This window comes from Vigna umbellata, chromosome 1 (assembly GCF_029865625.1).
Source record: "Vigna umbellata cultivar VRB3 chromosome 1, Vumbellata_1.0, whole genome shotgun sequence".
NCBI lineage: Eukaryota > Viridiplantae > Streptophyta > Magnoliopsida > Fabales > Fabaceae > Vigna > Vigna umbellata.
Genome location: NC_142165.1, coordinates 60534442 through 60562243, shown reverse-complemented (window position 1 = coordinate 60562243; position 27802 = coordinate 60534442). Strand labels below are relative to the sequence as shown.

General features: G+C 34.3%; 6 protein-coding genes across 6 annotated transcripts; 4 read left to right on the top strand and 2 right to left on the bottom strand.

Moving 5' to 3' along the window:
- Positions 1 to 603: 603 nt before the first annotated feature.
- Positions 604 to 5173, bottom strand: LOC124836579 (UDP-D-xylose:L-fucose alpha-1,3-D-xylosyltransferase MGP4-like). The gene is made up of 4 exons (XM_047311753.2): positions 4500 to 5173; positions 3121 to 3282; positions 1997 to 2212; positions 604 to 1163 (listed from the first exon to the last, which is right to left on the bottom strand). The coding sequence occupies exons 1-4, from the start codon at positions 4983 to 4985 to the stop codon at positions 954 to 956; spliced, it is 1074 nt and encodes a 357-aa protein (XP_047167709.1). The 5' UTR covers positions 4986 to 5173; the 3' UTR covers positions 604 to 953.
- A 5611-nt stretch (positions 5174 to 10784) lies between these two features.
- LOC148205952 (cellulose synthase A catalytic subunit 4 [UDP-forming]-like) lies at positions 10785 to 12059 on the top strand. The gene is made up of 5 exons (XM_088105787.1): positions 10785 to 10841; positions 10947 to 11145; positions 11258 to 11346; positions 11730 to 11796; positions 11908 to 12059. Exons 1-5 carry the CDS (start codon positions 10785 to 10787, stop codon positions 12057 to 12059), a joined length of 564 nt encoding a protein of 187 aa, XP_087961913.1.
- Positions 11920 to 16225, top strand: LOC124836582 (cellulose synthase A catalytic subunit 4 [UDP-forming]-like). The gene is made up of 8 exons (XM_088103969.1): positions 11920 to 12055; positions 12357 to 12969; positions 13249 to 13386; positions 13635 to 13760; positions 13847 to 14059; positions 14157 to 14678; positions 14795 to 15145; positions 15389 to 16225. Exons 2-8 carry the CDS (start codon positions 12439 to 12441, stop codon positions 15968 to 15970), a joined length of 2463 nt encoding a protein of 820 aa, XP_087960095.1. The 5' UTR covers positions 11920 to 12055; positions 12357 to 12438; the 3' UTR covers positions 15971 to 16225.
- Positions 16226 to 18503: 2278 nt separating this feature from the next.
- On the top strand, positions 18504 to 20580 carry LOC148205951 (uncharacterized). Its single transcript, XM_088112557.1, has 4 exons — positions 18504 to 19136; positions 19221 to 19444; positions 19538 to 19795; positions 19894 to 20580. The coding sequence occupies exons 1-4, from the start codon at positions 18504 to 18506 to the stop codon at positions 20405 to 20407; spliced, it is 1629 nt and encodes a 542-aa protein (XP_087968683.1). The 3' UTR covers positions 20408 to 20580.
- Positions 20581 to 21474: 894 nt separating this feature from the next.
- LOC148205950 (uncharacterized) lies at positions 21475 to 22015 on the bottom strand. The gene is made up of 2 exons (XM_088116645.1): positions 21803 to 22015; positions 21475 to 21735 (listed from the first exon to the last, which is right to left on the bottom strand). The coding sequence occupies exons 1-2, from the start codon at positions 22013 to 22015 to the stop codon at positions 21475 to 21477; spliced, it is 474 nt and encodes a 157-aa protein (XP_087972771.1).
- Positions 22016 to 25121: 3106 nt separating this feature from the next.
- Positions 25122 to 27801, top strand: LOC124835445 (Pectin lyase-like superfamily protein). The gene is made up of 3 exons (XM_047310372.2): positions 25122 to 25407; positions 25513 to 25737; positions 26670 to 27801. The coding sequence occupies exons 1-3, from the start codon at positions 25225 to 25227 to the stop codon at positions 27669 to 27671; spliced, it is 1410 nt and encodes a 469-aa protein (XP_047166328.1). The 5' UTR covers positions 25122 to 25224; the 3' UTR covers positions 27672 to 27801.
- Position 27802: the final 1 nt, after the last annotated feature.

Here is a 27802-nt window from a genome sequence, read left to right as displayed (position 1 = left end):
TCATTATGAGTCAACTATTGATTGTGATCGTTTTTGGTCGACGATCAATTGAGATCAATTAGGTTTAATATTCAACTAAGACCGACTTGACTTGAGTTGATCTTCATTTAAAGTAGACTTGAGTGGATATTTGGTTTGAACCAATTCGAGTCGAACTTTAACTAGAATTGACTCGGCTAACCTTCTATCAAGGTCAACTCATTCTAATATGGCATGATCCTCAACCATCTTAACTCGACTTATATGCAAATTGATTTTGGATCTTCAAACTAAAAATATAAATCAATCTAAACTCAATCAAAATCTAATAAGGATTTGGATTATTATAAATTAAAATGAGATTTCTAGAACAAAATTTTCTTATTATTGTTTAGATGCAATTAGTAATTAGTAATTAGTAATTGTTGGAGTCCAGAGAGCAATGGCCCCTTTTTTTCTTTAAAAGCCCATGTTTCTCTTTAAAGCCCATTTCTTTTTCTTTCAAAGCCCAATTTGTCTTTCTTTCAAAGCCCAATTTTAAGTGACAATGATTTTGTACGTGTGAATATAAATTTAATAAAATTTATTGAATCCACATTTCTCTTTCCGGTCTTGACTATCATGTTTGTTATACTCAATATTTCCCTTTGGTATTATATTATATATATGCCAAATTAATAATTCTTACAATGGAAGAATATTCTTGGTAAACATTATACATCAGGTACAACTATGAAAAACCAAATAAAAGTCTACCCTTCTCTTCCTTCTACATTTTACAAGCTCCGTTTTTTCTCCACAAAATTAAAAGCAAGAGACCATTTTCTCCCAACCCATCATTTAGTCAGTGTTGCATTGTTGACAGCAACGGTTGTAATCTGGAGTAAACACCCACTTAAGCAAGCAGAGCAGGGATTTTTCTGAATAGAAGTGCTTGGACCAAAGCTAAAGAAAGTTTTGTCATCTACCAAGGATCATAATGTACCTAGAGGAGACTCCTGTGCATGATCATCTACCAACCACAAGCCATAGTCACGAAACCGCTTTATTTTCTTCTCAAACCCAACTATATAGTTATTGTGAATGATAACATGCATGCCTTTAGTTTCCTTCACCCATGTCTTGTTCTTGAAATATAATCCGCCGGTGGGGAATGCTGCCTGTGGCAGCAGGTACATATCAACCTGAAATGGAAAAACTAATCATGAAAAGAACTATATATACCATGTACATATTTTAGATGTTCTAAAAACTAAAATAATCCCACCATCTCCTTCTAGGTGGCAAATAAATCCATGATTTAAAATGGTTATATATCAGACTAGAGATCAAGATTTAGAACAAAGAACCTTTGAAGAACATTTGGAGACCAAAATGACAGATAAAAATAATGAAACACTGAAACATAAGCCTTAAAAGTCAAAGTCACGTTTAAGATAAACCACAGAACAATCAATAACCAAAAGGAAAATAGAATTTTTATAGTAAATTACAGTATAATCAACCAGTGCATTTATTTCTTTATTATTTTTATAGTAATATGCCACACAAATAATCCAACAAACGAAAAAAAACAAACAGCTTTTTTATGAGGATAAGGTTACGTACTTCTAAGCCTCCACCGAACCCCATATTGGAAGGAGACCAAAGCCTCATTGGACCATACTTATTGAAGTTTTAGATCTAGGGAATTTCAAAACATGGTCATGAATAGAAAATAGAAGTAGCACCTGGATAGGCAATAAGGTACAGACTAGATAGTTGACACCAATTAAACTGTCAAGTCACAAGGATAGACTTTCTACTTAAGTTTATAATAGCATGCACTTTGCTAATTTATCAGAATTTAAAAACAGACTTTACTTATTAGTGATTGGCCTTTATGCCTATGCGCCATTATTAGAAACAAAAGATCCTGAATCCTGATTGACTATCCGAACAAGTTCCTACCATATATCAGTATAATTTGTCTACATAAGCTATATAGACTAGAAGGAAGTAAGAAAATACAACAAACCTCTTTAGCAATCTTCATCAAAGCCCAGTTAAAAGCAGGCTGGTCATTAGATTTCACAGTTTTAGTCCACGGTTGAATCTGAAGTTCCTCAATCCACTTTTTCAAAACTAGCTTTGCTTCATTGGTAGGGTGGAGGAAAATCATGCAGCTACAAATGTAAGGACGGCCTTTTTTTCCTGGTGGTGGTAAATCGTGAGAATGGTTCAATGGTTTGATCTGATCTCAGAAAGAAATTAAAAGATAAAGTCAATAATACAAAAATAAAATGAACTTTCACACTAAAATTGCAAACATATTCAAACAGGGAAAATGATAAAGAATAAGAGACAATTTACAAACATCAGCACAAACCCAAATGGATTACAATGGAATCTCCTTTGACATTATTTGATTAAATTTATGATTATCTTCTTCAGTCATTCAGAGACAAGAAAACCCTCAACGGACCAGACAAGGAGGATATTTATATCATTGAATTTCTGGATATTCATTTCACGTTCTATCATGGATATCATGATGTTTTCTCTGCAAAATTGATTCATACATTCACTAAAAATGGGGTTTAAACCAAAAACAGACAACAGATAACAATGTTTATTCCAATTATCAATCATAACAAACATTATCACTCTATCTATACACTATTCATAAGTCAATGACGATGAAGTGAAGAAGGAAGGTATAGCATGATCAACCCAAGTCTTGTGTTAAAATTAAAAATTTTGGCGGTACAATATGGAATTACTAACTATGTATGAATAATAAGCAAAATCAATTTGGTTTTTGAAGTGTATTCCCGATGAAATATCTAGTAACAAATAATAATATCAACCATCACTTCAAAAACCATGTATTAATCCTTATGTCTGTCAATCTTGGATCAACCTTCACTTATTGCATTAATCCAATATCTAAAAGATAAGCCATGCATCATGTGTCATCAAATCAAACATAGTGAAACTATAAAAACCCCAGCACCAATTTTTCACAAAAATGATTTCCAATATGAATTTATATATATTTCTTGCTTTAACCTAGACAAAAACATTGATGTAACTCTTTGTTATTCTATAAAATAATTGAAGTCAAGGCAGAAGGAAATGAACTTATAAGAGAACACTCACTGTAGTCATATCATCAGTAAAGTACACATCATGGTTCCCTACAAGATAAGGAAATGGATCAGCCAACCAAACCATATCAACATCATTGTACATCACACTATATCCAAGCTCCAAAATCTTCAGCAGATGTCTAGGCCTCCTGGCTGTAAAGTTGAAGAAACCCTATATAGCGAAAAAAACCAAGCACAGGTCAGAAAAGCAAAGCGCCACAAAAATGTAATAAATAAAATCAACTTATTATTGTTTAAGCACATTGCGTAGAAGTTGTGCTTGGAAGAACTTATTTACAACTTATTTGAAACTTAGAAAAGCTTATAAACGTAAATGATACACTTTGATAAACTATTTTCGGGCAATGTCAATAAACTCTTGAAGATAACTTATGAAAACAACTTACAACTTATATGAAACTAGTTTAGCCCTATTTTATTCCTGTTTAAACAAACTTCTTAATAAGAACTTAGAGATAAATAAAATAAGAAGAAAAAATGAATTAAGCTTCTCCCATAAGTTTAAATTAACTCATGCATAAATTACTATATAGAGCTCTTTCACTTGGAAACACTAAACTTATTTTAACTTGTGTATAAACTAATTTTAAGTTATGAAAAAAGTTAATTCATTTTACCTTTTTTATTTTCTTATCTTGTAAATATTTATTGAAAAATTGATCCACACATCCACTTACTTACTCTTTGATTATACAAACAACTTCTAAACAAGTGCTTCCAAGGCAAACACTTTTAACTAGCATACACTTCCTATTAGTACTGAAGGGTAGCCCCTTTAAAAATCAGATGTTCATGGTGACTTTCACCATATCATCTCTCACCCAATGTGTTGGCAACCAATAAGGTTAGCACTCTACTTATATATTGCAATTTGATCACGTCTTTATCTCTAAATGATGCGAGATCTCCAACAACCCCTCACCCATCGAATACCGGACAAGTCGATCATGAGGACTGGATATCTTCATCGTGAGAATAAAGAAGACCCAATTGCAGATAACATAATAGACTCAACAAATTTCACTGTAATAGATTTTGATTCGGTCTTATTAAAATGAACTTTAAGCCTAAGTCAGGCTCATGAACCCTTTCTCTTCAATAGACTCACCTACCGGTTCTAGATTTGCACCTTAATCTAACATATAAGTAGCCTTTTATACAACCCCGCTCGAATGAAAGCTCCAGTAGTTAAAACTAAAGCACAAGAGCAGTAGGGGACTCTAAACCAAAAGAATAGTCCATTGGATGGAAAGGTCTCAAACCTTAAGTAACACATGATGTAGTTATTGTATTCAGAGTGAAACTCCTAACATTTCCTATTGTTATTACTGTATAAAGGAATCCAGTTAAATGCAGTGAGAAAGAAACCTGAGAGCCAAACTTATGGGCAGCTTCAGCATCAAGAACGGGAGGAATGAGAACAGCGTGGCCAGGCCAAAGATCATTGACCCGGTGGAGCGAGGCGTAGTCCTCGGCAATGACAAGGACCATATCCTGGCGATCCTGCATGGCTATACTAATCAACCAGTTGTTGAGGAAGGGCAAGTAGGGTTGGCTGACAATGCAGACGATGACGGAGCCATTTTTGGCCACAAAGGAGAGAGCTTGTTCCAGTGTGTAGTGGTCCCATTTGGAAGCTGAGGTTGAAGTTAAAGTAAAGGAGAGAGCTTGGGGCATGCCGACCCAGGGGCAGAAGACGCCCACTACGACCACGAGAGCGAGCAGGGCAAGGAGGGTGGTGGGGCCCAGAACGGAGGAGAAGGGTCTCTTGGAATTGGTTGAAGATGAAGCTGAAACGGGAAATGGGTTGGAGAAAGGGTTCTGCAAAGTTCTCTGGTGGAGGAAGGAGGACATTGCTGATCGATGCAGAAACAAAGAAGATTGGGAATTTCTGCAGAATGAGAACGACGGATTTCTGATTCACTCAGATCGGATCAGAACCCTGCTGATTCGACTGCCTTTCTTTCTTCTTTCTATCGCTTCGGTTCGTTGCTAATCTTCACTCACAAACTTCACTCTGCATCTTTAATCCTATTTTTTTCCTTGTCGTTACTTTTTTTTTATCACAACAATTTAAGCATATTTGATTTTAATCTTTTAAATTTAAATTGTGTCAATTAACTTTTCTACAAGATGAATTATACCATTTTAATTTCTTCAACAATTAAAATTATTTAGGTGATATTTGACTTGTGACGTTTGGAAATACTAAAATTGTCTATTCACACAATTTGATATATGAGACACTAAAGTATGCATGATTACGTACCAAAATTTCAATGCTCAATTTTTTTCTATTGTCAATGAATGTTACTTTTTACTTTCAGAGTTGCAAAAATAATCATAATAAGGAAACAAAAACTTTTTCTTAAGAGATGGGAAATAAAAATACTATATTATTATGCTTCTATAAGTATTATTAATAAAGTAAGTATAAAGTAAATAAGATTTTTACGGTAATTTAGTAATTAACATTTTAAGATCATAAATTGTTAAGTCTTTATAATATAAGAGGATAGATAAAAAAAAAAAAGTGTTTTTCTCTAAATACTAGACTAATCAACATAAACGTAAGTGTTACAAGACCAAAGTGTTTGTACTTCAATAGAATAGAAGTTCTAATGTTGTCTTAACTTTTAGGAAGAAATTTTTAGTGCTTTTAAAATAAAATAAGATAAATCATTGGACATATAAATTAAGGATACAATACTTTACACTTGTGCTGTTTTCCTGCGTGTACCGGTTCGGAGCATCGTAGAGAACTTATGTAGATTGATAGTGTTGTTTTTGCTTTGTAAACACGACATTTTAATTAAACTTAAAAATAAAAGTTTATAAAAAATATATAATGTTCACATCTCCTTTCTTTATTTTTCTATCACTTTTTAACATATGTATACAATGAAATATTTTTACACCAAATATTTTTACACTCTCATTTACTCTCCCTTCTTTGTTTCGATAATAGGTTCATTAAAACATTATTAATGTCAATCATTATATTTTTAAATATTATTTATTTTAAAACTCAAAACTCCATCAAGATCTTCTCATTAAATATTCATATCTCAATTTATCATTCGATACATTTAAAAAAAAAATTCCAAAATAAGTAATATCTCAAATACGATAATTAAGTCTAAACAAAATTTATTATTATACACATTTATATTTTTCTTTCATATTATTTCACAACAATAATGTGTTAAAAAAAGAACAAATTAAACTCTTATGAAAATCTTAATCTCTTAAGTATTGTCATTTTATACTTAGATTTTGATCATAACAAACAAAATAATTTGATTGTCTAATATAATCTATCATGTATTTAACGAGTATTATAGAAAAGTCAAATCAAGTCATTTGACAAAAAAAAGTATAAGTTATGTTTGAAATACAAGTAACAAATGAATTCATGTTAGATGTATATTATAAATGAATAGAGGAGTCCTCAAAAGATGTCAGATGAGTGCTGTAGAGCTTATATAGATTTTCAAGAAGTGTTAAATAATAACCTTGACAAGTTTAGATAACCATGTTATCAATAGGCACTCTTTAATATACATTCGTTTCCACTTACAATTTCATTTTGATTCATTTTAAAATTAATTTTTTAAATGAGAGTGAATTTTGGAAGTAAAGTTTATGAGAATTAGTGTAAGATTTCATTAATCTGACAGACAAAAAAATTGTTTAATTGGTAGAAATTAAATATTACCAAAATGCCCCTAATTATTAAAGTAATATAAAAAGATAATTGTTAATGTTATATTTAATTGTAAAAATATTAATAAAGAGTAAAAAATTAATGTTAACTATTATTATTATTATTATTATTATTATTATTATTATTATTATTTCATCCTGTAAATCATTTCAGTTAAACACACTATATTCAAGGGTGAAATTGTAAATGCTGAGAAATCCTTGCAAATTTGCGCATAGATGAAAGATTGGAAAATTCTTTTATCCTGTAAATCTGCGCTTTCAAATGCGCACAAATCTTTAAAAACGAACACAAAAATAATCTGAAATCTGTCTTCACATTTCATCGTGCACAGTAAATTACCCTAAAGTGAAGAGAGACTTAAGGAATAAGATGTAAGTGTTGTAAGAAAATAATAATAAAATATATTAAACATGTTGTTGAAGTAATATTCTCTAAATATTTGTCAAAAAGAGCACTAGTGTAATACAAAGTTGAAGAATAAATGCCCTTAACTTTTATAAGATAAATGTGGTGCTAGATGTTAATAACTCATACTAACATATAACTTTATTAGAAGTAGGATGACGATGGGTTGTGTCAGATATGAATTCTGATTCGTAATAAAAAAATTTATTTGTTACCTATCTTGTTATTTGTCGGATATCCACTTAAAAAATACTTTTGGATATTTTAAAATCTGCAAATTCTCGTAGATACTTGCAAATATTTTAAAAAATATATTTTATAAATTTTTAAAATAAATCTAAATGAAATTACAAAAAAATATAAAATATAATGTAAATTAAAATTTAATTTCAATTAAATTTAACCTAATAAAATAAAAATTAATTTTAATTTTAATTAAACTTAACTTAATAAAATAAAAATTAAATTTTTATTTTAATTTTTTGCGGGTAATGGATATTCGTGGCTACGAATAGTATGATACCCGCACTCAACCCGTTTATAAGCGAGTATTAGAATACCCACTATCTGTGAGTAATAAATACCTACGAGTACCAATTATTTGCCGCAATTTTTTTTTTTTTGCAACCCACGAACATAGATATTTTTGTCATAGATATTTTTGTCATAGCTAGAGGCACTTAATAATAGCCCATTTGTTTTACATAGTGAAACCTTTTCTTATTAGCAATGGAGAAATGGACATTGTTAGGTTTTTTAATGGGAGATACACTAGAAAAATTCGACATTAATGAGTCATGAGTAAACCATATGAGATGCTAAAACAATATCTCAACTCAATTCCTTGAGACAATGTGTTTATGAGTCATTCTTATTTTATATTGCTTATCTCACTCATTTCTACCTAAAGTGGGTGACCATATTCACACCTTAAATTTCCTATAAATTTTCTCTCTAAGTGTGAGTCTTTATTAAAAATTGCAAAGTACTCCTTGAAATTCAAGTGTTCTACCCATGAGTGTTTTACTCATATAACATTTTGATGATGTTTTCTTTTGTATATGTTGTTTAACTTTCTCATTTTTATTCAACGAAGGATTCAAAATAACACTTGGATCCTTACAATATCCTTTTCAAGACTAAGTTTCTTATACATTCGTACACTTCCTTCTCAATCATTAAAGTCAGGTACATAGCTTTCTTAGAAGCAGCCAAGGAGATATTATGATTGAAGAACCTTCTCAAAAAATTTGGAAAAAAGGCAAGATGATTTTTTATTATTTAGTGATAGTTAGAATGTTATATGTCTTTCTAAAATCTAAGCCTTCATTTTATATGCAATCATATTACTTGAAGTATTATATTGAGACCTGATAAGTGTTAGAAATTTGTCTTTGTTGGAGATTTCATGATCAAATAATCCAACTAATATGTTGACCAAGATTGTCATAATTGATAAGTTTAGGCTTTGGATTACTTTAATATTTTTGGTTAGAGGTGTAATTGTAATGTTTTATATAGATCAACTCATGATTCTTTGTTTTTTAATCTCCTTAATATATTTTCCCTTGAAATAACTAATAGTGATATTACAACTAATGATTTTTCTTCAAGTATGATCTAATATAGATAGAGAATCCTAAGTTTGTTGATTCCTTGTATTCAAAGTTTTTTTGGAAGGCAGAAAAAAAACATGTCTTGTTAAGATAAATATCAATACTAGATAAAAATTGTTTTTGTTGATGAAGAAAGTACCAATTTGGGAAGAACTCTTACTTAATGGAGAGTTTGCTAGAAATCTAAATGTGAATTTGAATCTCATAAAAATAAGAAAGTTAAAGAACAAATGAGAAAAAAAACTCAAATTTATTATTCTAAAATTTTAAATTAGAAATTGTATTATAATTTTTTATATATGTTGACATGTGACTCATTGATATTGAATCTCCCTAATATATTGATGGCAATGCTCTAGGTAGGACAAGCCAAATCTAGAAGCAACCAAGCCAACAAGAACAAGATGCTCAAGGTTTTAGATGGAATGCAAAATGGTAGTGGTATAAGGTGGAGGTTGTCATGGTTTTGGGTGTTTGAATGGTGATGAAAGGTGTGTTTGGTGGTTCTCTAAGAGAGGTTGGACCAACTCTTGGAGGAAGGTGGCTAGAGGAGGCCACTTGGGTTGCTCTAGCCTAGGGTGACCTTAAAAGAGTAGTATGACACAAAAATGACAGTATAACTTTACTCTAAATCAAAGGGATTACATGATGTAGAGTACCTCTATTTATAGGCTAAGGTGTCTCAAAATGGGCTGAAACTTTAACCTAAAAGAGCTACCTTGGTTGGCTTGGAGAGCAAGGAAAAATCCTGTCCAATAGAAGGGAGACAAGTGGCAAAAAGTCTCTCAAATGAGAGAGTGACAAGTGACCACTACCTATGGAAAAGCTCTTCATTCCTAGAATGACACATGACCACTAACTAGGTGAAAACTCTCCAATGGGAAGCTTCCACATGTCTAGGACGAAATTCTTCTCCCTTGTTCTCCAAGCTTAGCCAAAATGTTGACCCCTTGGTCAACACACCCATTTTGGATGTCCAAGCATAGTCAACTTTGAGCCTTGGCCCTTTGTTGACTTATTTGGTCAAAGTCCTATTCTACTTGGCCTAAAATACAAGGCTCAATTAAAATCCTACGCTACTAGGTCCATAATACAAAAGCCCAAATAAAATCTAGACTACTTGGCCCAAAATACAAAGCCCAAATAAAATCTATACTACTTAGCCCAAAAATTATTCTTACTCTACGAAATCTTTATGATGACTTAAGATGACCCAAGAAAAAGAGTCTAGGTTCATTTTCCATAGATGCCTCCAACTTTTGATGAATGTTCTAGGTCATGACAAGGGTATGCCATCACATATTTCGTGAAAAATTACCAAAAACCACATAGTCCACACCTATTTGTTATTTCTACTCTCCTAATTTATAAATGTCGCATGATGATTGAATCGTAGTCTTGAGATGTTAAAATTTCATATTAATAATGTTTAACATGATTTAAAAAATTCCAACTAAAACATTTATGATGCTTTCAATGACGGATATGTTAAAATTAAATAATGATACAACCTTTCATATATATATATATATATATATATATATATATATATATATATAAAATCTGATGATTATGGATAACCATATTTGAAAAAAAAAAGGAGAAATTAAATAGAATTTGATAAACTTGCGTAGTTGTGTGCATAGTGCATGATCAGTGTTTCAATATGTTTCATGTTGATGTATTTAGAAGCAGAACAGAAAAGAAGCCTCCTTTGAGTCCAAGCAAGAAAACCAAAATAACATTCTCACCAATCGCTCCCTTACGTCTCTTAGACTCAAACCAACCACTCTCCAACGCACAGTTTGGTAGATACACACACTACTCTTTCGTATGATTATTATTATTCACATAAACTCTTTCACAGTTTCTTATAAAACCCACTTCTACAACAGATTCACCATGGCATTGAACTCCATGGCTGCTTCTCATTCCCATTTCCCAAGTGACTCAGGCCAGGCATTGAACTCCTCCCTTTGGTGCAAATAACTTGTTTTGTTACTATGAACCTTAGAAAGTCACTTATTTCTTATGATGTTTACTATGTTTGTTCTGATATAACAGCATCGACCTCCTACTCGTCAATCTGCATCAAAAGTGTGTCGAGTTTGTAGTGATCAGATTGGACATGGGGAAAATGGAAAGCTTTTTGTGGCTTGCCATGTGTGTAGTTTTCCCGTTTGTCAACCCTGCTATGAGTATGAGAGGAGTGAAGGGAACCAGTGCTGCCCTCAGTGCAACACCCGCTATAAGCGCCACAAAGGTTAACTTAGCTTATGATCGTTGGTTTTTTACTTTATTGTTGTTGTTATTGTAAGAACTTCATTTTTTTTTGGAAAAACTAATGTGATAATATGGCATTGGCTTCCCTGCAGGTTGTCCTAGAGTAGCTGGTGATGATGAGGAGCATTCTGATGCAGATGATTTTCATGATCCAGATGAGAAACATGATGCCAATCATTGGGTAAATTTTTAATAATATGATGGCAAAATCTTACTTCTTGTACGATTTTTCAAATATCTCACATGATTTTTAATAACAAAAGTAGAAAATCACGTTAAATTTATAATACAAACACAAAACTAGCACAGTGATGCATTATAATACAATCACATTCAATAATACATCACAAACTCCCACTTTATATGCTATCTGTACAATAATGCTAATCTTGTGCTCTTATTTTTTATCAAAGTTCCAATGATACGTGCAATGCAGACATTGTTCCTTCCCTTTTCATGTAATTTCACAGATTAGGATTTATTAAAATGAATGAGTGTTGCTGTGGCTATTCTAATTGAATAGAAGTAACCAGAGATCTGGGTGGTTGTCTGTGATTTCTATAGGAAAATAAAGACCACAAGGAACAGCAGTGGCATCCGAAAGGTCAAGCTTTATCTTCAGCAGGAAGTGGTAAGTCAAAACTGTTACGATCAATCGCTAATTATGTTCAATGTAGGTGATTTTTTTGGACATAATCTTTAATTTATGAAAGCTTGTCTGAGTTGATCTATTGTTCTGCAGTGGCTAGTAAGGAATTTGAAGGGGAGAAGGAATTCTTCAGTAATGGAGACTGGGAAGAAAGATTAGAGCAATGGAAAGCCAGGCAAAAAAAGAGAGGTATTCTTAACAAAGAGGAAGCCAAAGATGACCAGGGAGAAGATGATTACCTGTAAGTGCACTTTTCAGCATAAGTTGAAAATATCTCATTCTTCTGTATACATGAGATTAGTCTAGTTTGGTATCCATTTAAAATATGTGAAAGATTCAGGAACTTACCATATACAGTTCAATTTTGTAAGAATATAAAAAATAGTTACGTGTCACATTATGCAGTGTGATAAATTTAGTTTCTTATGAGTTCATGAATCTACAATGCCTTACAAAATGTAAGTTATGGCTTCAAATGTATGTTGTAGAACAATTATTACCTTGAAACATGATGCATGCAATTTCATTTTTGCACCTTGCAGTTTGGCTGAAGCTAGGCAACCATTGTGGCGTAAGGTTCCAATATCTTCAAGTCTAATCAACCCATATCGCATAGTCATAATCATGAGGCTCTTTATCCTCGTTTTCTTCCTCCGTTTCCGTGTCTTAACTCCAGCATATGATGCATATCCACTGTGGCTTGCCTCTGTGATGTGTGAAGTATGGTTTGCACTGTCATGGATACTTGACCAGTTCCCCAAATGGTTCCCCATAACTCGTGAAACTTACTTGGATCGCTTGTCCATGAGGTTTGAGCGTGAAGGGGAGCCAAACCTTCTAGCCCCAGTTGATGTCTATGTGAGTACTGTGGACCCTTTGAAAGAGCCTCCCATTATAACAACAAACACTGTTCTTTCAATCCTGGCTGTTGATTACCCGGTTGACAAGGTGTGTTGCTATGTATCTGATGATGGTGCGTCTATGCTCCTTTTTGATGCACTTTCAGAAACTTCTGAGTTTGCACGAAGATGGGTTCCTTTTTGTAAGAAGTATAGCATAGAGCCAAGGGCACCGGAGTTCTATTTTTCTCAGAAGATTGATTACTTGAAAGATAAGGTGCAGCCTACCTTTGTGAAGGAACGAAGGGCCATGAAGGTAGGCCATAAAGATAGGACAAAAAGGTTGCGTGTTTCTAAGAAATTATTACATGATCAAACTATTATGATCTGTTATATGGAGTGGAAATGAAAATTTTAAACAATATTTAATGAAAAGGACTCGTATATGTTGCTGTTCAATCTCTTTATGAATCCCTTCGAAAGACCTAACATAACATGATGTTGGTAATCTCTACTTGATATATAATGGAAATCCTTTATCATTTTTTTGCTTCATTTATAACTGTTCTTCTGTTTTTTGTTTTCTCCACTGCAGAGAGAATATGAAGAATTTAAAGTAAAAATTAACTCCTTAGTGGCAAAAGCTCAGAAGAAGCCTGAGGACGGGTGGGTGATGCAGGATGGAACCCCTTGGCCTGGCAACAGTACTCGTGATCATCCAGGAATGATTCAGGTTTGGCTATGATTCAAATCCTCTTGCTAGTTCTTGTGTTGTGCATTCTTCATTGTCTAATCATGATGGAACAAAGAAACCATAATATAGGAACATTTGAATATCTATAATTTTTGTCCCTCTTGGTTAATTCTTCGAGAAAATAGAGAAAAGGAAAATATAATAACGCTTATGATTTACAAATTTTCTTTCCTTAGATTGGAAAAGCTGGTTCTCTGGTGATGTGGTTCATGAACTTACAATTGCAGGTGTATTTAGGAAGTGGTGGTGCACTGGACGTAGAAGGCAAGGAACTGCCACGGCTGGTGTATATTTCACGTGAAAAGCGTCCTGGCTATAACCACCACAAGAAAGCTGGTGCTATGAATGCTTTGGTAGGTACAAAATAGTAACATGTATAACAAGAAGAGTAGAAATTATGTCTAGAATATGACTTTTCTTTGTTGTCTATACTTTAAAGGTTCGAGTTTCAGCTGTGCTTTCAAATGCACCTTTCATGCTGAATCTGGATTGTGACCATTACATAAACAATAGCAAGGCTATAAGAGAGGCCATGTGCTTTTTAATGGACCCCCAGATAGGAAAGAAGCTCTGCTATGTCCAATTTCCACAAAGATTCGATGGTATTGATCGTCATGATAGATATGCTAATCGCAATATTGTATTCTTTGATGTAAGTGGCGTTCATCTAAACTATGTAACTTAGTATCTGCAAACAGCATTTCAATGATGACATTTGATGTGAGTTTTCTATGTTTCTTACATGTTAGATAAATATGAAAGCCCTGGACGGGATTCAGGGTCCAGTTTATGTTGGAACTGGATGTGTGTTCAATAGGCAGGCACTATATGGATATGATCCACCAGTATCTGAGAAAAGGCCAAAGATGACCTGTGACTGCTGGCCTTCATGGTGTTGTTGTTGTGGTTGTTCGAGGAAATCCAAGTTAAAGAAGAAATCTGGTGGAAGAGGGGGTCTCTTTAGTAGATTATACACCAGGAAGAAGAAAATGATGGGGAAGAACTACGTTAGGAAAGGGTCTGAGTCCATGTTTGATCTTGATCTTGAAGAGATTGAAGAAGGGCGTGAAAGGTATGGCGAGCTAGAGAAATCATCCCTCATGTCCCAAAAAAAGTTTGAGAAGAGATTTGGGCAGTCACCAGTTTTCATTGAGTCCACTTTGATGGAAAATGGTGGACTTCCTGAAGGCACCAACAGTCAATCGCTAATTAAGGAAGCTATTCATGTTATAAGTTGTGGCTATGAAGAGAAGACTGAATGGGGAAAAGAGGTAATCGATCTCATTAATTACAATGAGACTAATCTTTTAAGATGAAGGAAGTTTTGGTTTTGCGTGATGCTTCATTTGGTTCTGTTAGTCCTTTTGACAAATTTGTTTGCATGCAGATTGGATGGATATATGGCTCAGTCACAGAAGATATATTAACAGGGTTTAAGATGCATTGTAGAGGATGGAAATCAGTATACTGCATGCCAAAAAGAGACGCTTTCAAAGGATCTGCCCCAATAAATCTATCAGATAGGTTACACCAAGTTCTGAGATGGGCCCTTGGTTCTGTTGAAATTTTCCTTAGTCGCCATTGTCCATTGTGGTATGGCTATGGAGGAAAACTGAAATGGCTGGAGCGGTTGGCTTATACTAATACCATTGTTTATCCATTCACTTCCATCCCTCTACTTGCATACTGCACAATTCCAGCAGTTTGTCTTCTCACTGGAAAATTCATCATCCCAACTGTAAGTACACAACTGTTACATCCTTTTTTTCATCGTTTTACATGGATAACTAGTTTTCTTTGCTTTATTGTGATCACTTTCATCCCTAGTGCTCCAGAAATTATCACATGGTTCTGGGTTGTTATCAATCTTAACACGACATATAATAGAGATTTTAAATTCAATCGATTTTAGAGATTCTACATACAGTATATAAATAAATGAATGCAAATATAAGTCGCTCAAAAGTGCTACTCTTTGCAGTTGACGAACCTTGCTAGCGTATGGTTCATGGCTCTATTCATCTCCATCATTTTAACTGGTGTGCTAGAGCTGAGGTGGAGTGGTGTGAGCCTTGAAGACTGGTGGCGCAATGAACAATTTTGGGTGATTGGAGGAGTATCTGCTCACCTTTTTGCTGTATTCCAAGGTCTCCTTAAGGTTCTTGGAGGAGTGGACACCAATTTCACAGTGACAGCCAAAGCAGCAGATGATACTGAATTTGGAGAGTTGTACCTGTTCAAGTGGACAACACTTCTGATCCCACCAACCACTCTTATAATCTTGAACATGGTGGGAGTTGTGGCTGGAGTATCTGATGCCATTAACAATGGGTATGGTTCATGGGGTCCTTTGTTTGGGAAGGTATTCTTTGCTTTCTGGGTTATTGTCCATTTATATCCTTTCCTCAAAGGTCTCATGGGAAGGCAAAACAGAACTCCTACTATTGTTGTCCTTTGGTCAATTCTTTTGGCATCAATTTTCTCTTTGATTTGGGTTAGAATTGATCCTTTCTTGCCAAAACAAACTGGCCCAGTTCTCAAACAATGTGGAGTAGAATGCTAAGGCACTGGAGTTGCATGTGTGTACAAAGGGACCACTTCATATTCACCATGCTCGTGTTTAGGAAGTAGATTAAGAGTACTTTATTCATAGTAGTGTACACACATAAATGTAAAAAATCTGCATCAAAACCACTAGAATGGGGGCTTCAATTCAATTACTTCCATTAAAAGAGAGAAGAGTCCAAGGACTAAATACTTTGTTGTTTCATTCATTATTTTTAAAGAAAAACCAGAGATTTTAAATTTATGCTACGTACTTATCATATTTTAATGATAAATATAGATTTTTGTGTTAGTCACTGTTATTCCTTTTACCTTATTAGTACTAATAATTCGAAATTATAAAATTTTATGAAATTATAAAATCATAAAATTATAAAATTATAAAATATATTTAGTGAAGAATTTTTTAATTAAAGTTTTGTTGTGAAATTGTTAATCTCTAATTTCGTCAAAATAAAAAAAAAATATTTAAAACATTTAAAAAGTAGATCGGTAAGAAATTTCTAAAATAAAAGTAAAAATAAAACATTTTGAAAAGGAAAATAAAAAATAGGTTTAATGTCTCCGTAGGTCCCTATTTTTGTCATGAATTTCAAATAGGTCCTCTTCATTTTCAGCGTGTCAATTGAGTCCTTTTTTTTGTAAAATTGAATCAATTACAGACCTGCCGTTAATTTGGACAAACGCCCGTTACGGTATTGGTTAGGTGGCATGGTTGAGTGCAGACGTGGCATTTAAAACGATTATTGTATTAAATAATTGGTATGCACGTATGATTATTCAGTTTTGGGTAAGGGCATACTAGGAAATTTGAAAAAATTAAAGGGCAACTGAGATTGGGGAAAGAATTTGAGGGTTTTTAATATTAGGGTTCGCGTGAGAGGCCAAAAATCGCGATCGTAAGTTCGAGCTGAAGCGGCAGAGTGCATGCAGTGGGCGGTGTCTGTGGGTCCTTTTTGTTGGAAGCAAGAAGCTGAAGCACGTGGTCAGTGGAGGTTCATCTAAAGGAAGGTAAGTGTTTGTGCTTTATTGTATTCGTTTTTATTCAATCGAAACTACAATATTCGGTGGTGGTCCCCCATTGATGTATGCTTTGGTCTCTGGTTTTGATTGCATTTTGGTGGTCCCCCATGTATGTTTAAAGTTATTTCACTTTGTCTGAGTGCGTATGTTTAAAGTTATTTGATCTCTGTGCCTGTTTTAATATATATTTTTTTTGTCGTGATATGTTTTCATAATAGGTCTGTAGATATATTTATGTTGTGTTGTGCGTAATGGAGGACGCTATTGTGTGTGTGTTCCACCATGGAGGAAAGTTCATTAATGATAGTACCGTAAAGTATGAAGGGGAGACAACAACTTTGTCCTTTGACCCTGACACGTGGAGTTTTTTTGTGGTTGTCAGTGTAGTCAAAAGTTTAGGATATGAGAATTTTAAAGATTTATGGTACTGTTTAGGAGGGGGTTTAGTGTTGGAAAATAGGTTGGAACAATTGATTGATGACAGAGGTGCCATGCATATGGCTAACTTAGCTAGGCTTAATGGTGAAGTTCACTTATACGTTGTCCATGTAGTTTCTGATCCCGAAGTCATTCATATGCTTCAAGACATTACTAATGATGAAGGAGAAGTTGAAGGTAATGGTACAGTACAAAAAGAGGTTGAAGAAGATGGTGATTCTGTTAAAGTAAATGGTGAAGGTGATGGTGACTTACAAGAGGTGAATGTTTGTGAAGAAGATGGTGAGGGTGTTGAAGTAAATGGTGTAGTTGATGGTGACTTACAAGAGGTCAATGTTTGTGAAGAAGATGGTGACGGTGTTGAAGTAAATGATGTAGTTGATGGTGACTTACAAGAGGTGAATGTTTGTGAAGAAGATGGTGACGGTGTTGAAGTAAATGATGTAGTTGATGGTGACTTAGAAGAGGTGAACGAGGGTGAAGAAGAGCAAGAGTTGCATGAGGTTGAAGAAGAGCAAGAGTTGAATGTGTGTGAAGGAGTCGTGGAGGATGAAGTTTATCTTTGTAGTTGGAGTACATCTACTGAAGAAGGTGATGTACATGGAATTAATGAGTGCTTAGAGGGCGTAGTAGATGTGAGTGTTGAATGTGATATAGATGGTGATGTAGATTGTAATGTCCAAGTAGAAGTAGAAGTAGAAAGTCTTTATGATAGTGATGATGACCGTGATAATGTCAGTGTTGAATGTGATGATCATGACGATAGAGGATTGTCAGATTTTGAGTGGAAATCTGAGGAATTTCTTAGTGCAACAGATAGTGATGAAGAGGTTAATGACAGTGAAGGTTATGGGAGGTTTGGTATTTTTTGTATGCCAAAAAGTATGGTAGACTTTACATGGGAAGTTGGGACTTTTTTTGCAGAAAAGCAAGATATTTTAGATGCTGTAAAAGGGTATGCCTTGGAAAATGGGAGGAATATAAAGTTTGTAAAAAATGACAAGAGAAGATTGAGGATGAAGTGCTTTGGTGCAAAAGGAGAATGCCCATGGACCATATACTTTGGTTATATGGAGGCTGTAAAATCATGGCAGCTGAGAACTAAAAAAGACATTCATACATGCAGCAGGGAGTTCAACCTGAAGTTAGTTGACGCCAAGTGGTTGAGCAAAAAGTTGGTGAAAACAGTTCAGGAAAATCCTAAGATGAAGGGTGTTGATATTCGTGAAAAAGTTCAAAGGAAGTGGAACATAGGTATATCAAGGTCTATGGCTTATAGAGCCAAAGCTATTGCTTCTAATGAAATTGATGGGTCCTTTAATGAGCAATATAAGAGGATATATGATTATGCGCATGAGTTGTTGGAAAGAAATCCAGGATCTACAGTTAAGGTCCATGTTGAGAATAATGAGGGTGAGTTAATTTTCAAGAGATTTTACTGTTGTTTGAAGGCATGCAAAGACAGTTTTGTCTGCTGTAGGCCAATAATTGGATTAGATGGAGCCTTTTTGAAAGGGAAGTATGGTGGTGAGCTATTGACGGCTGTTGGGAGGGATGGAAATGATCAAATGTTGCCCATTGCATATGCGGTGGTAGAAGTCGAAAACAAAGATTCATGGATGTGGTTTTTGGAACTTTTGATTGATGATCTTGGTGGTGGAGAAGTGTGTTCTTCAATTACTTTTGTCTCCGACCAACAAAAGGTAATAATCATATTTAAATTGCTTCTTTCGTATATTGGTTCATTAATTTGATATGGTGATAAATCATTTATGTTAACACCACAGGGTCTACTACCAGCCATTCAACAGTTACTCCCAGGTGTTGACCAGAGATTTTGTGTCAGACACTTATATTCAAACTTTAGGAAAAAGTTTCCTGGTAAAAATCTGAAACAGCTGATGTGGAGGGCAGCTACTGCCACTCATCCACAAAACTGGGAAAGGGAGATGAGAAACATTAAAGATATAAATGAAGACGCATTCAAGCATTTGATTGCCATCCCTCCAAGGTTGACAATTTGTATTAATTATTTTTGCCCTTTGTATATTATTTTATGTTTGTCCATATTAGTTGCAGTTTTAACATATATCATCTGTTGTAGATATTGGTCAAGGTCCAGATTCAGTCCAACACCAAAATGTGACACATTGGTCAACAATATCAGTGAGGCTTTCAACAGTGTCTTGGTTCACACCAGGACTAAACCAATCATAACAATGCTGGAAGAAATTAGGGTATACATAATGCAAAGATGGGCAAAAAACAGGTCTAAGATACAATCATTTTCAGGACCAATTTGTCCAAAGATCCAGGCCAGATTTACAAAGGAATCCCAAGCAACCAAGAATTGGATACCTAGGTAACTTTCTTCATAACTTGATAAATGTTTATTCATTCCTTGGTAAACTTTATGTCAGACACTTTAATGTGTTGTTTAAATTTTTTATTTCTTTATAGCTGGTCAGCACACAAACTGTTTGAAGTAAGACACGTCTCCCAAAGTGGAGAAAAATTTGTTGTAAACATAGACGAGTTCTCATGCTCGTGCAGGAGATGGAGCATCACAGGAATTCCATGTTGTCACTCCCTTGCCGCAATGAAGTTTCTTAATATTGATGGCCAGCAGTTCATTCCGGCTTGCTTTCTAAAGTCCACCTATGAAGAAACCTATGCATCAATCGTATATCCCATCAACGGCAACAACATGTGGGACCTAACACCATATCCGGATGTCATGCCTCCTAGGAAAAAGGTTATGCCTGGAAGACCTAAAAGGAAAAGAAGACTGGAGCAGTGGGAGATCAGAAAGGATGATTCACGAGTGAGCAAGGGTGGTTTGCGGAAGAGATGCGGGATATGTAGGGAGGTTGGGCACAACAGGAGTCGTTGCCCGAAAGCAACCCAAGAACCAATCATGCCATCATCGCAATTATCTGAAGTCTGTATGAATGATGAGGAAGCTCAACTATAGATGTGTGTATAAATGACAATGATGCCAAGTTTAAGGAACTTTGGTTATGTAATAGTCTAAGGAACAAGGTTAATTGTTTTACTGCTATGTAATTTAATGAATGACAATGATGCCAACTATGTATGGTTTTGGATGTATTACAATGATGCCAACTATGTATGGTTTTGGATGTATTACAATGTTTTGGATGTATTACAATGAGCAGGAACTATTTTGTCAATGACCAGGAACTGTTTTGGAACTGTTTTGGATGTATTTTGTCAATGAGCAGGAACTATTTCCTTCTTGGACGTCTTATATACAACGATACAGGACGACCAGACCGAACGGTCTTAAGAAGTAGAAGTAGTTGGACGAGCGCTAGACAAGGGAGGACCACCAGACCGAACGCTCTTAAGAAGTAGAAGTAGTTGGACGAGCGGTAGACAACGGAAGACGAGCAGACCGAACGCTCTTCAGCACGGACGTACTTGGACAAGCGCTAAGCGCTACACAAGGGAGGACGACCAGACCGAACGCTCTTCAGCACGGACGTAGTTGGACGAGCGCTACACAAGGGAGGACGACCAGACCGAACGCTCTTCAGCACGCACGTAGTTGGACAAGCGCTAGACAAGGGAGGACGACCAGACCGAACGCTCTTCAGCACGCACGTAGTTGGACGACCGCTAGACAACGGAGGACGACCACACAGAAAGGTCTTGAGCACGAACGTAGGTGGACGAGCGGTACACGAGGGAGGACGACTAAACCGAACGCTAGGGAACAGGGACCTCGTTTGACGATCGATACACACGGTACGACGACCGGACCGAGCGTTAATTATTATGTAACATTGCTGTGAATAAAATAAACATTAAACAATTTTGAAAAGGCTTAAAACCTGCTACATTAAACCAAAACCTCAATTTATTATGTTTATCACTTCAGTAACACAACTTCATTCCTTCACATCTAGTCATATACATAAACACTACTACATCTAGTCAGATACATAAACAGTTCCATCCTAACAAACCGAAAAACCCGCCTAATTTCTTCCTAAGAATACGATCAACACTACTACATTATGGATTTATGATCCATATTGAAATTACAATAATATTAAGTAAAAAAATCAAAATAACCAATCCTGTCAACACCTTCATCCATTTCTGCACAACGTTGACAGATTTAATCAAATCACTCATCATCTTCGATCCACCTCCCATTTCTCTTGTCTTTGACAAAGACTCATGTTTTTCTTCCCACTTCACATTCGTATAGCTTTTGTCATCACCGTCTTCACAACACCATTTGAAGAAATTGCAACCACCTTCATGTCCAGTCTGTGAAAAAAATAAAAATTAAAACCACTTTCCACTCAAACAAAACCCTACTTCTACACGTTCTTACCTTGTACTTAGGGCAGCTCCAGAATTGCTTCCCTCTGTTCTTAGCAGTTCTAGCTGTTCTTACCACTGTTTTCTCTCCACAGAGGCAAAGGGGTGATACACCATCAATGGTAGATACTCCACCACCACGAAAAACGACATCACAGTTTTGATTCCGCCACCTATTGCATGTCGAAGATGAACAAGAATGCGACTTTTGCAGTTCATTATCCATCACTTCGAATGGAACAAAGAACGCGCACCCTCCCACTTCGAATCGAACAAAGAACGCGCACCCTCCCACTTCGAATCCAACAAAGAACGCGCACCCTCCCACTTCGAATCGAACAAAGAACGCGCACCCTCCCACTTCGAATCCAACAAAGATACACCTGATTTTTGGATCGAACTTAGGATCCCATTTTTGGCCTCTCACGCGAACCCTAATATTAAAAACCCTCAATTTCTTTCCCCAATCTCATGTGCATTCGTCAATTAAAACCTCTTGGCCTTTAATTTTTTCAAATTTCCTAGTATGCCCTTACCTAAAACTGAATAATCATACGTGCATACCAATTATTTAATACAATAATCGTTTTAAATGCCACGTCTGCACTCAACCATGCCACCTAACCAATACCGTAACGGGCGTTTGTCCAAATTAAAGGCAGGTCTGTAATTGATTCAATTTTACAAAAAAAAAGGACTCAATTGACACGCCGAAAATGAAGAGGACCTATTTGAAATTCATGACAAAAATAGGGACCTACGGAGACATTAAACCTAAAAAATATTATCAATTAGATTTCCATTTATTTTATTAATTAATTAAAAACGGTTGTTGACGTTGGAAAAGTTGTTTTTTTATGTTTTTTAGAATCTACTGTCAAAGGGCATATTCATTGGTCCATCACCTTGAGCTTCTTCTTACAATCCCCTATGATTCAATTGATCTTCATTGCATAATCACACTTCTTTGTCAAAAAAAATCATCATTTGATTTGCTTACTCAAGGTAAGATTTAATTTCATTACAATCTATAAATACATGAACATGAGCTAAGGTCAATTCCTTACTAGTGAACCAATGAGTTGTTGTCAATACATAAATTTATCAATAAAAATATCATAATTTGTTTATACAAACATATTCGATATTTAACATTTTATTTTTAAAAATGAAACAAGTAAAAATTACTACTGCAAAAAAGCTTTTAAAGTATGTTATTTTTGACATTCAATGTCTAATTCAGATCCAATGTCTTATTGGGAGACATCAATTTGACGTCGGATCCCTTTTCTCGAACGCCAATTTTGACATCGAGCCCCTCCTAAATCGACGTCCATTTCTTTTAAGAGAAAATTAATTTGTTTTTACAATATTACCACATGAAATACAGCAAACCATTTCAGCATATCACAAAATTGTATATACTATGAGTTTCAAGTAATGAAGATTGGACACTCAATGTTGCTGTCGAGATTTGTCAACTCGTACACAAAACTACACCATAAGCCAAAATTAATCGGTGCAAACGAAATTTAATCGATGCAAATGAAATTGAATCAGTGCAAACTAAAGTAAATCGGTGAAAAATAAATTAAATAGAAGAAAATCAATCAAACATACCTTGCAGCAGTAATGACGAACGCGAATGAAACGAAAACCCAAATGAAAACGCGAAAGAAAGTGAGGCTCGCGTTTTGAGTTTTTGGGGTTTAAAAGAGAATTTGACATCGGCCCCCCTCCACCACCAACGTCTAATTGCTAAAAAAATCCATTTTTGTGCTACTTTTGGGGTATTTTCGCATCTTATTGATGTTCAAGGAAGGGGATCTAATGTCCAATATCTGAAAAAGTGACGTTTCAATTCTTATTTTGCAGCTTCTAGCAGAGGATTTGACGTCTAGTTTGGGGGGCAGGGTGTCATAAAAAAATTAATACTGTCACTTAAAATGAGGTATTTTCAGACCTTTTTGACGTTTGTGGAGGGGAGAGCCTATGTCTAATTCGAGTTAAACGTCAGGGTCCTCTAGCCGACGTCTAAAGACAATTAAATAATGACTTTTTAGTTCTTTATGCAAACCATTTGACATCTGACCCTGAGAGAACCGACGTCTATACCTTATTTGACATTTGACCATGGTAGAACTGACATCTATACATTATTTGACATTTGACTCCGGGAGAACCGACGTCTATAATGACATTTCATTTACAAAATTGTCATCGATATTTTTTATGTTGGATTTTCTTTTGTTAGAAATTAAACGTGTGACATTAAACACTATTTTTGTACTAAACTTAACTTACCCTCCAGTTATTTTTCCAACCATTTTAAATATTCAAAGTTATTTATTTCAAATGTTACTTTTCTAAGTTATATTTATAAACAATAGAAAAAATTAAGTGTATTATTAAGTACACATAAATGAAAATTATACTATCACAAAGAAATATAACAAATTATATTAAAAATTTCATGTGAGTTTAACAAAATTACGAATATACTTCTGAAATACATTAATACACTTATAAAACACATAACATAAACCCATATAAAAACTCCAATATAGTATTATCATATAAACAACACATACTAATTTATTAAGTGAAATACTGAAATATAAAATATAATTAACTTTTTTTAGAAAATGTAACTATGACTCCTATATAATTTAAAAATAATATTTAAAATTAATTTTTAATCAAACTTTTAATTATATTTTTAAAATTTACATTTATTAAACGTACAACTAATAACTTTTAATAAAAAAATATATTAACAATATTAATTATACGTATGAATTTTGAATATGCAATTAATTGTACAACCAATATATACATATACCGATTCTTACTGTTAACATACAATTAGTATATATTTAATGTACATTAATATATAGATTATATACATTAATGTAATGAATCATAAGATATATAATATTGTACATTAAATATTCCTATGTATATAAAATTCTAATTAATAAATACATATTTTTATATTAACTGTACAATTACCTATGATTTCTATATACATTTTTTAAAAACTATTTCTCATATTATATACATATCAATTAACAATAAAAGAAGTTTATTTATTGATCATATCAGTTAACAATAAAAGAAGTTTATTTATTGATTATATCAATTAACAATAAAAGAAAGAAGTTTATTTAATTACTAGTTGCAGAGATTCTATTTATAACTGCTCTCACTTTTAAGGCATTTATACGACGGACCTGAACCCACCTATTCAATGACCCAACACATGTTATTATAAATATTCAATGACCCAACACATGTTATTATAAATATTCATACTTCAAACTAACAAAATGTTCATTCTGCCCACCAACTAGTCTCTCACTTCTCTACCATAACCAGAACAAAATCTCCTTCCTTTTGCTTATTTTAACAGTGTGTTTGAGTGTTTCAAGATCAATGAGATTCTTAGCGGTGTGTTTTGTCTTCTTATTTCTGGTGTTACAAGTAACAGACATTACATGTTTCACTTTCAGCAAGGAGAAAAAGCTGTCAGAATTCAGGGCCAAACTTGAACGAAAGATTCAAGATTTAGCTGCAAGTCCTTTGGCATCACCACCCGCTTCATCAGAAACAAAGAGGGTAACTAAGACACAATGCATTGCAGAAAAAAAAGTTTTTTTTTTTCCTTGTTTTAACCGTTTGTGACAAGCAGTTAATGACATTGTTTGGTGTTGTTTGTGTTAGAGAGGGAGAGTGTTGTACGTGAGCGAGTATGGTGCGGATCCAAGTGGAAATGAAGAGAGTGGTGATGCCATTTTGAAAGCAGTGGAAGATGCTTCTAGTTTGCAGAAGGGTTATGAGATGGTTGCAGGGGTGAATGACCTTGGAGGAGTTGTCATTGATTTGGAAGGTGGAAACTACAAAATCAGCAAACCCATCACATTCCCTTCAGGTGTTGGCAATATTGTGGTTAGTATCTATCCATCTATTCTCTTCTGTGGTGTTTTTTTTCATGGAGAATATTATTTTCTTTTCATATTTTTACAATGTTCAAGCATTTGGTCAAATTATATTTTTAAATACACTTTTTATTTAGTATTTACAAATAATAACTCACATGAAAAACCAGGGCATTAACTGAGGACATTTTTGTTTGAATATATACTAGTATTTTAGTTAATTTTAAAAGTAACGTTTTATTATTTTAATCAGTCTTTTGAAATGTGATTGATGCTTACTATTAAATTTAAAAATAAAATTGTCCTTTTACAAATATAAGAAAAAAAAAAGAGGCACATCACTGGATCGGTGTCATAAATTATCTGTCTCTGTTTCCTACCGACAACTAACAATTTCTCAGAAGATGTTTATGTAAAATAGTATTATCATAGAAATTTGGAACCATTTTTGCCACGTTCCTTTTAAAGCTTTCATTAAAAAAACGACTATTATGTTGCTACTGTTTACTTATCATATGTAAAGTAGATTACCTATGATACTTCCTATATATATAGTAAGATTTTTCCTGAGAAAGAATATCATCAAATCTGCAAAAGATTAGTCCACAGCAGAAGTAAAAGAAGTCCGAGAATCAGTGACCAATCTTAAGAAAAGCTTTTGATTTGATCTACTACCATACTACCATTCTTTACCACATTCAAATTAATCAATCTCTCTGTTACTAAGCAACAATTTTCTAATTTTGTGATGAGATAGAATCTACATAGTGGCTATAGTTATTTCCATGATGAATCTTGCACTTCTCTTTTTGTGAGCAACAACCAATTTAGTGTGTAACTTTGGCACAACCTTTTTTTCGAAAAAGAAAAAACAACTTCCTCGTATTTTTTATATGTTAAAGCTTTGGTTCTGAAAAATTCACAAAGAGTATTATTGATTAGGTAAGAGAAGGAACGTTGAGAGCATCTGATAAATTTCCTGGTGATAGACATCTAGTTGAGTTATGGTCATCAAAGACTGGGAAAGAAGGCAATGGTGGAATTTACTATGAAGACATAACTTTCAGGGACATTCTCTTTGATTCAAGCTACAGAGGAGGAGGGATATTGATCATTGATTCTGCTAGAATCCGGATCAACAATTGCTTCTTCCTTCACTTCACCACAGAAGGAATTCTGGTCCACCAAGGACACGAGACCTTCGTCACAGATTGCTTTCTTGGACAACACTCAACCGTCGGAGGAGACAACGATGAGAAGCACTTCTCGGGGGTGGCCATCGATCTTGCTAGCAATGATAATGCAATCACAGATGTTGTAGTTTTCTCAGCAGCCATTGGTGTTGTTCTAAGGGGTCAAGCTAACATTTTAACTGGGGTGCATTGCTATAACAAGGCAACAGGTTTTGGTGGCATAGGGATATTAGTGAAATTGCCTGGTAATTCTCTGACAAGAATTGACAACTGTTATATGGATTACACTGGAATAGTGATGGAAGATCCAGTTCAAGTTCATGTCACAAATGGGTTGTTTCTAGGGGATGCTAATATTGTATTGAAGTCTGTTAAAGGTCAAGTTTTGGGTCTAAATATAGTGAATAACATGTTCAATGGTGACCCCAAAAGAAAGGTTCCTATTGTAAGTCTAGATGGGGAATTCAGCAGCATTGATCAAGTGCTGGTTGATCATAACCTTGTCAATGGCATGGGCTTGAGATCAACGGTTGGGAAGTTAACTGTCAGTGGAAATGGCACAAAGTGGGTGGCTGATTTTTCATCGGTTTTGGTGTTTCCTAAGAGAATTAGTCATTTTCAATTTTCATTTTATGCTCTAGATGAGCCTAAGTTTGTAGCATTTTCTGTCACCAATGTGTCAGATAACGTTGTTGTTGTGGAGAGTGAGAAAGAAGCGAAAGGGTCTGTTTCCTTCACAGTTGAACAATAAGAAAGAGGAATTATTTTGTATTCGATAAATAATGTTTTAGTTAGTAATTATTGTAATACTAGTAATTTAAGTGTTTTCCCAACTATGTAGTTCATTGCAACTGAAATTGTCAGGTTCCTTTTTCAAGAGAC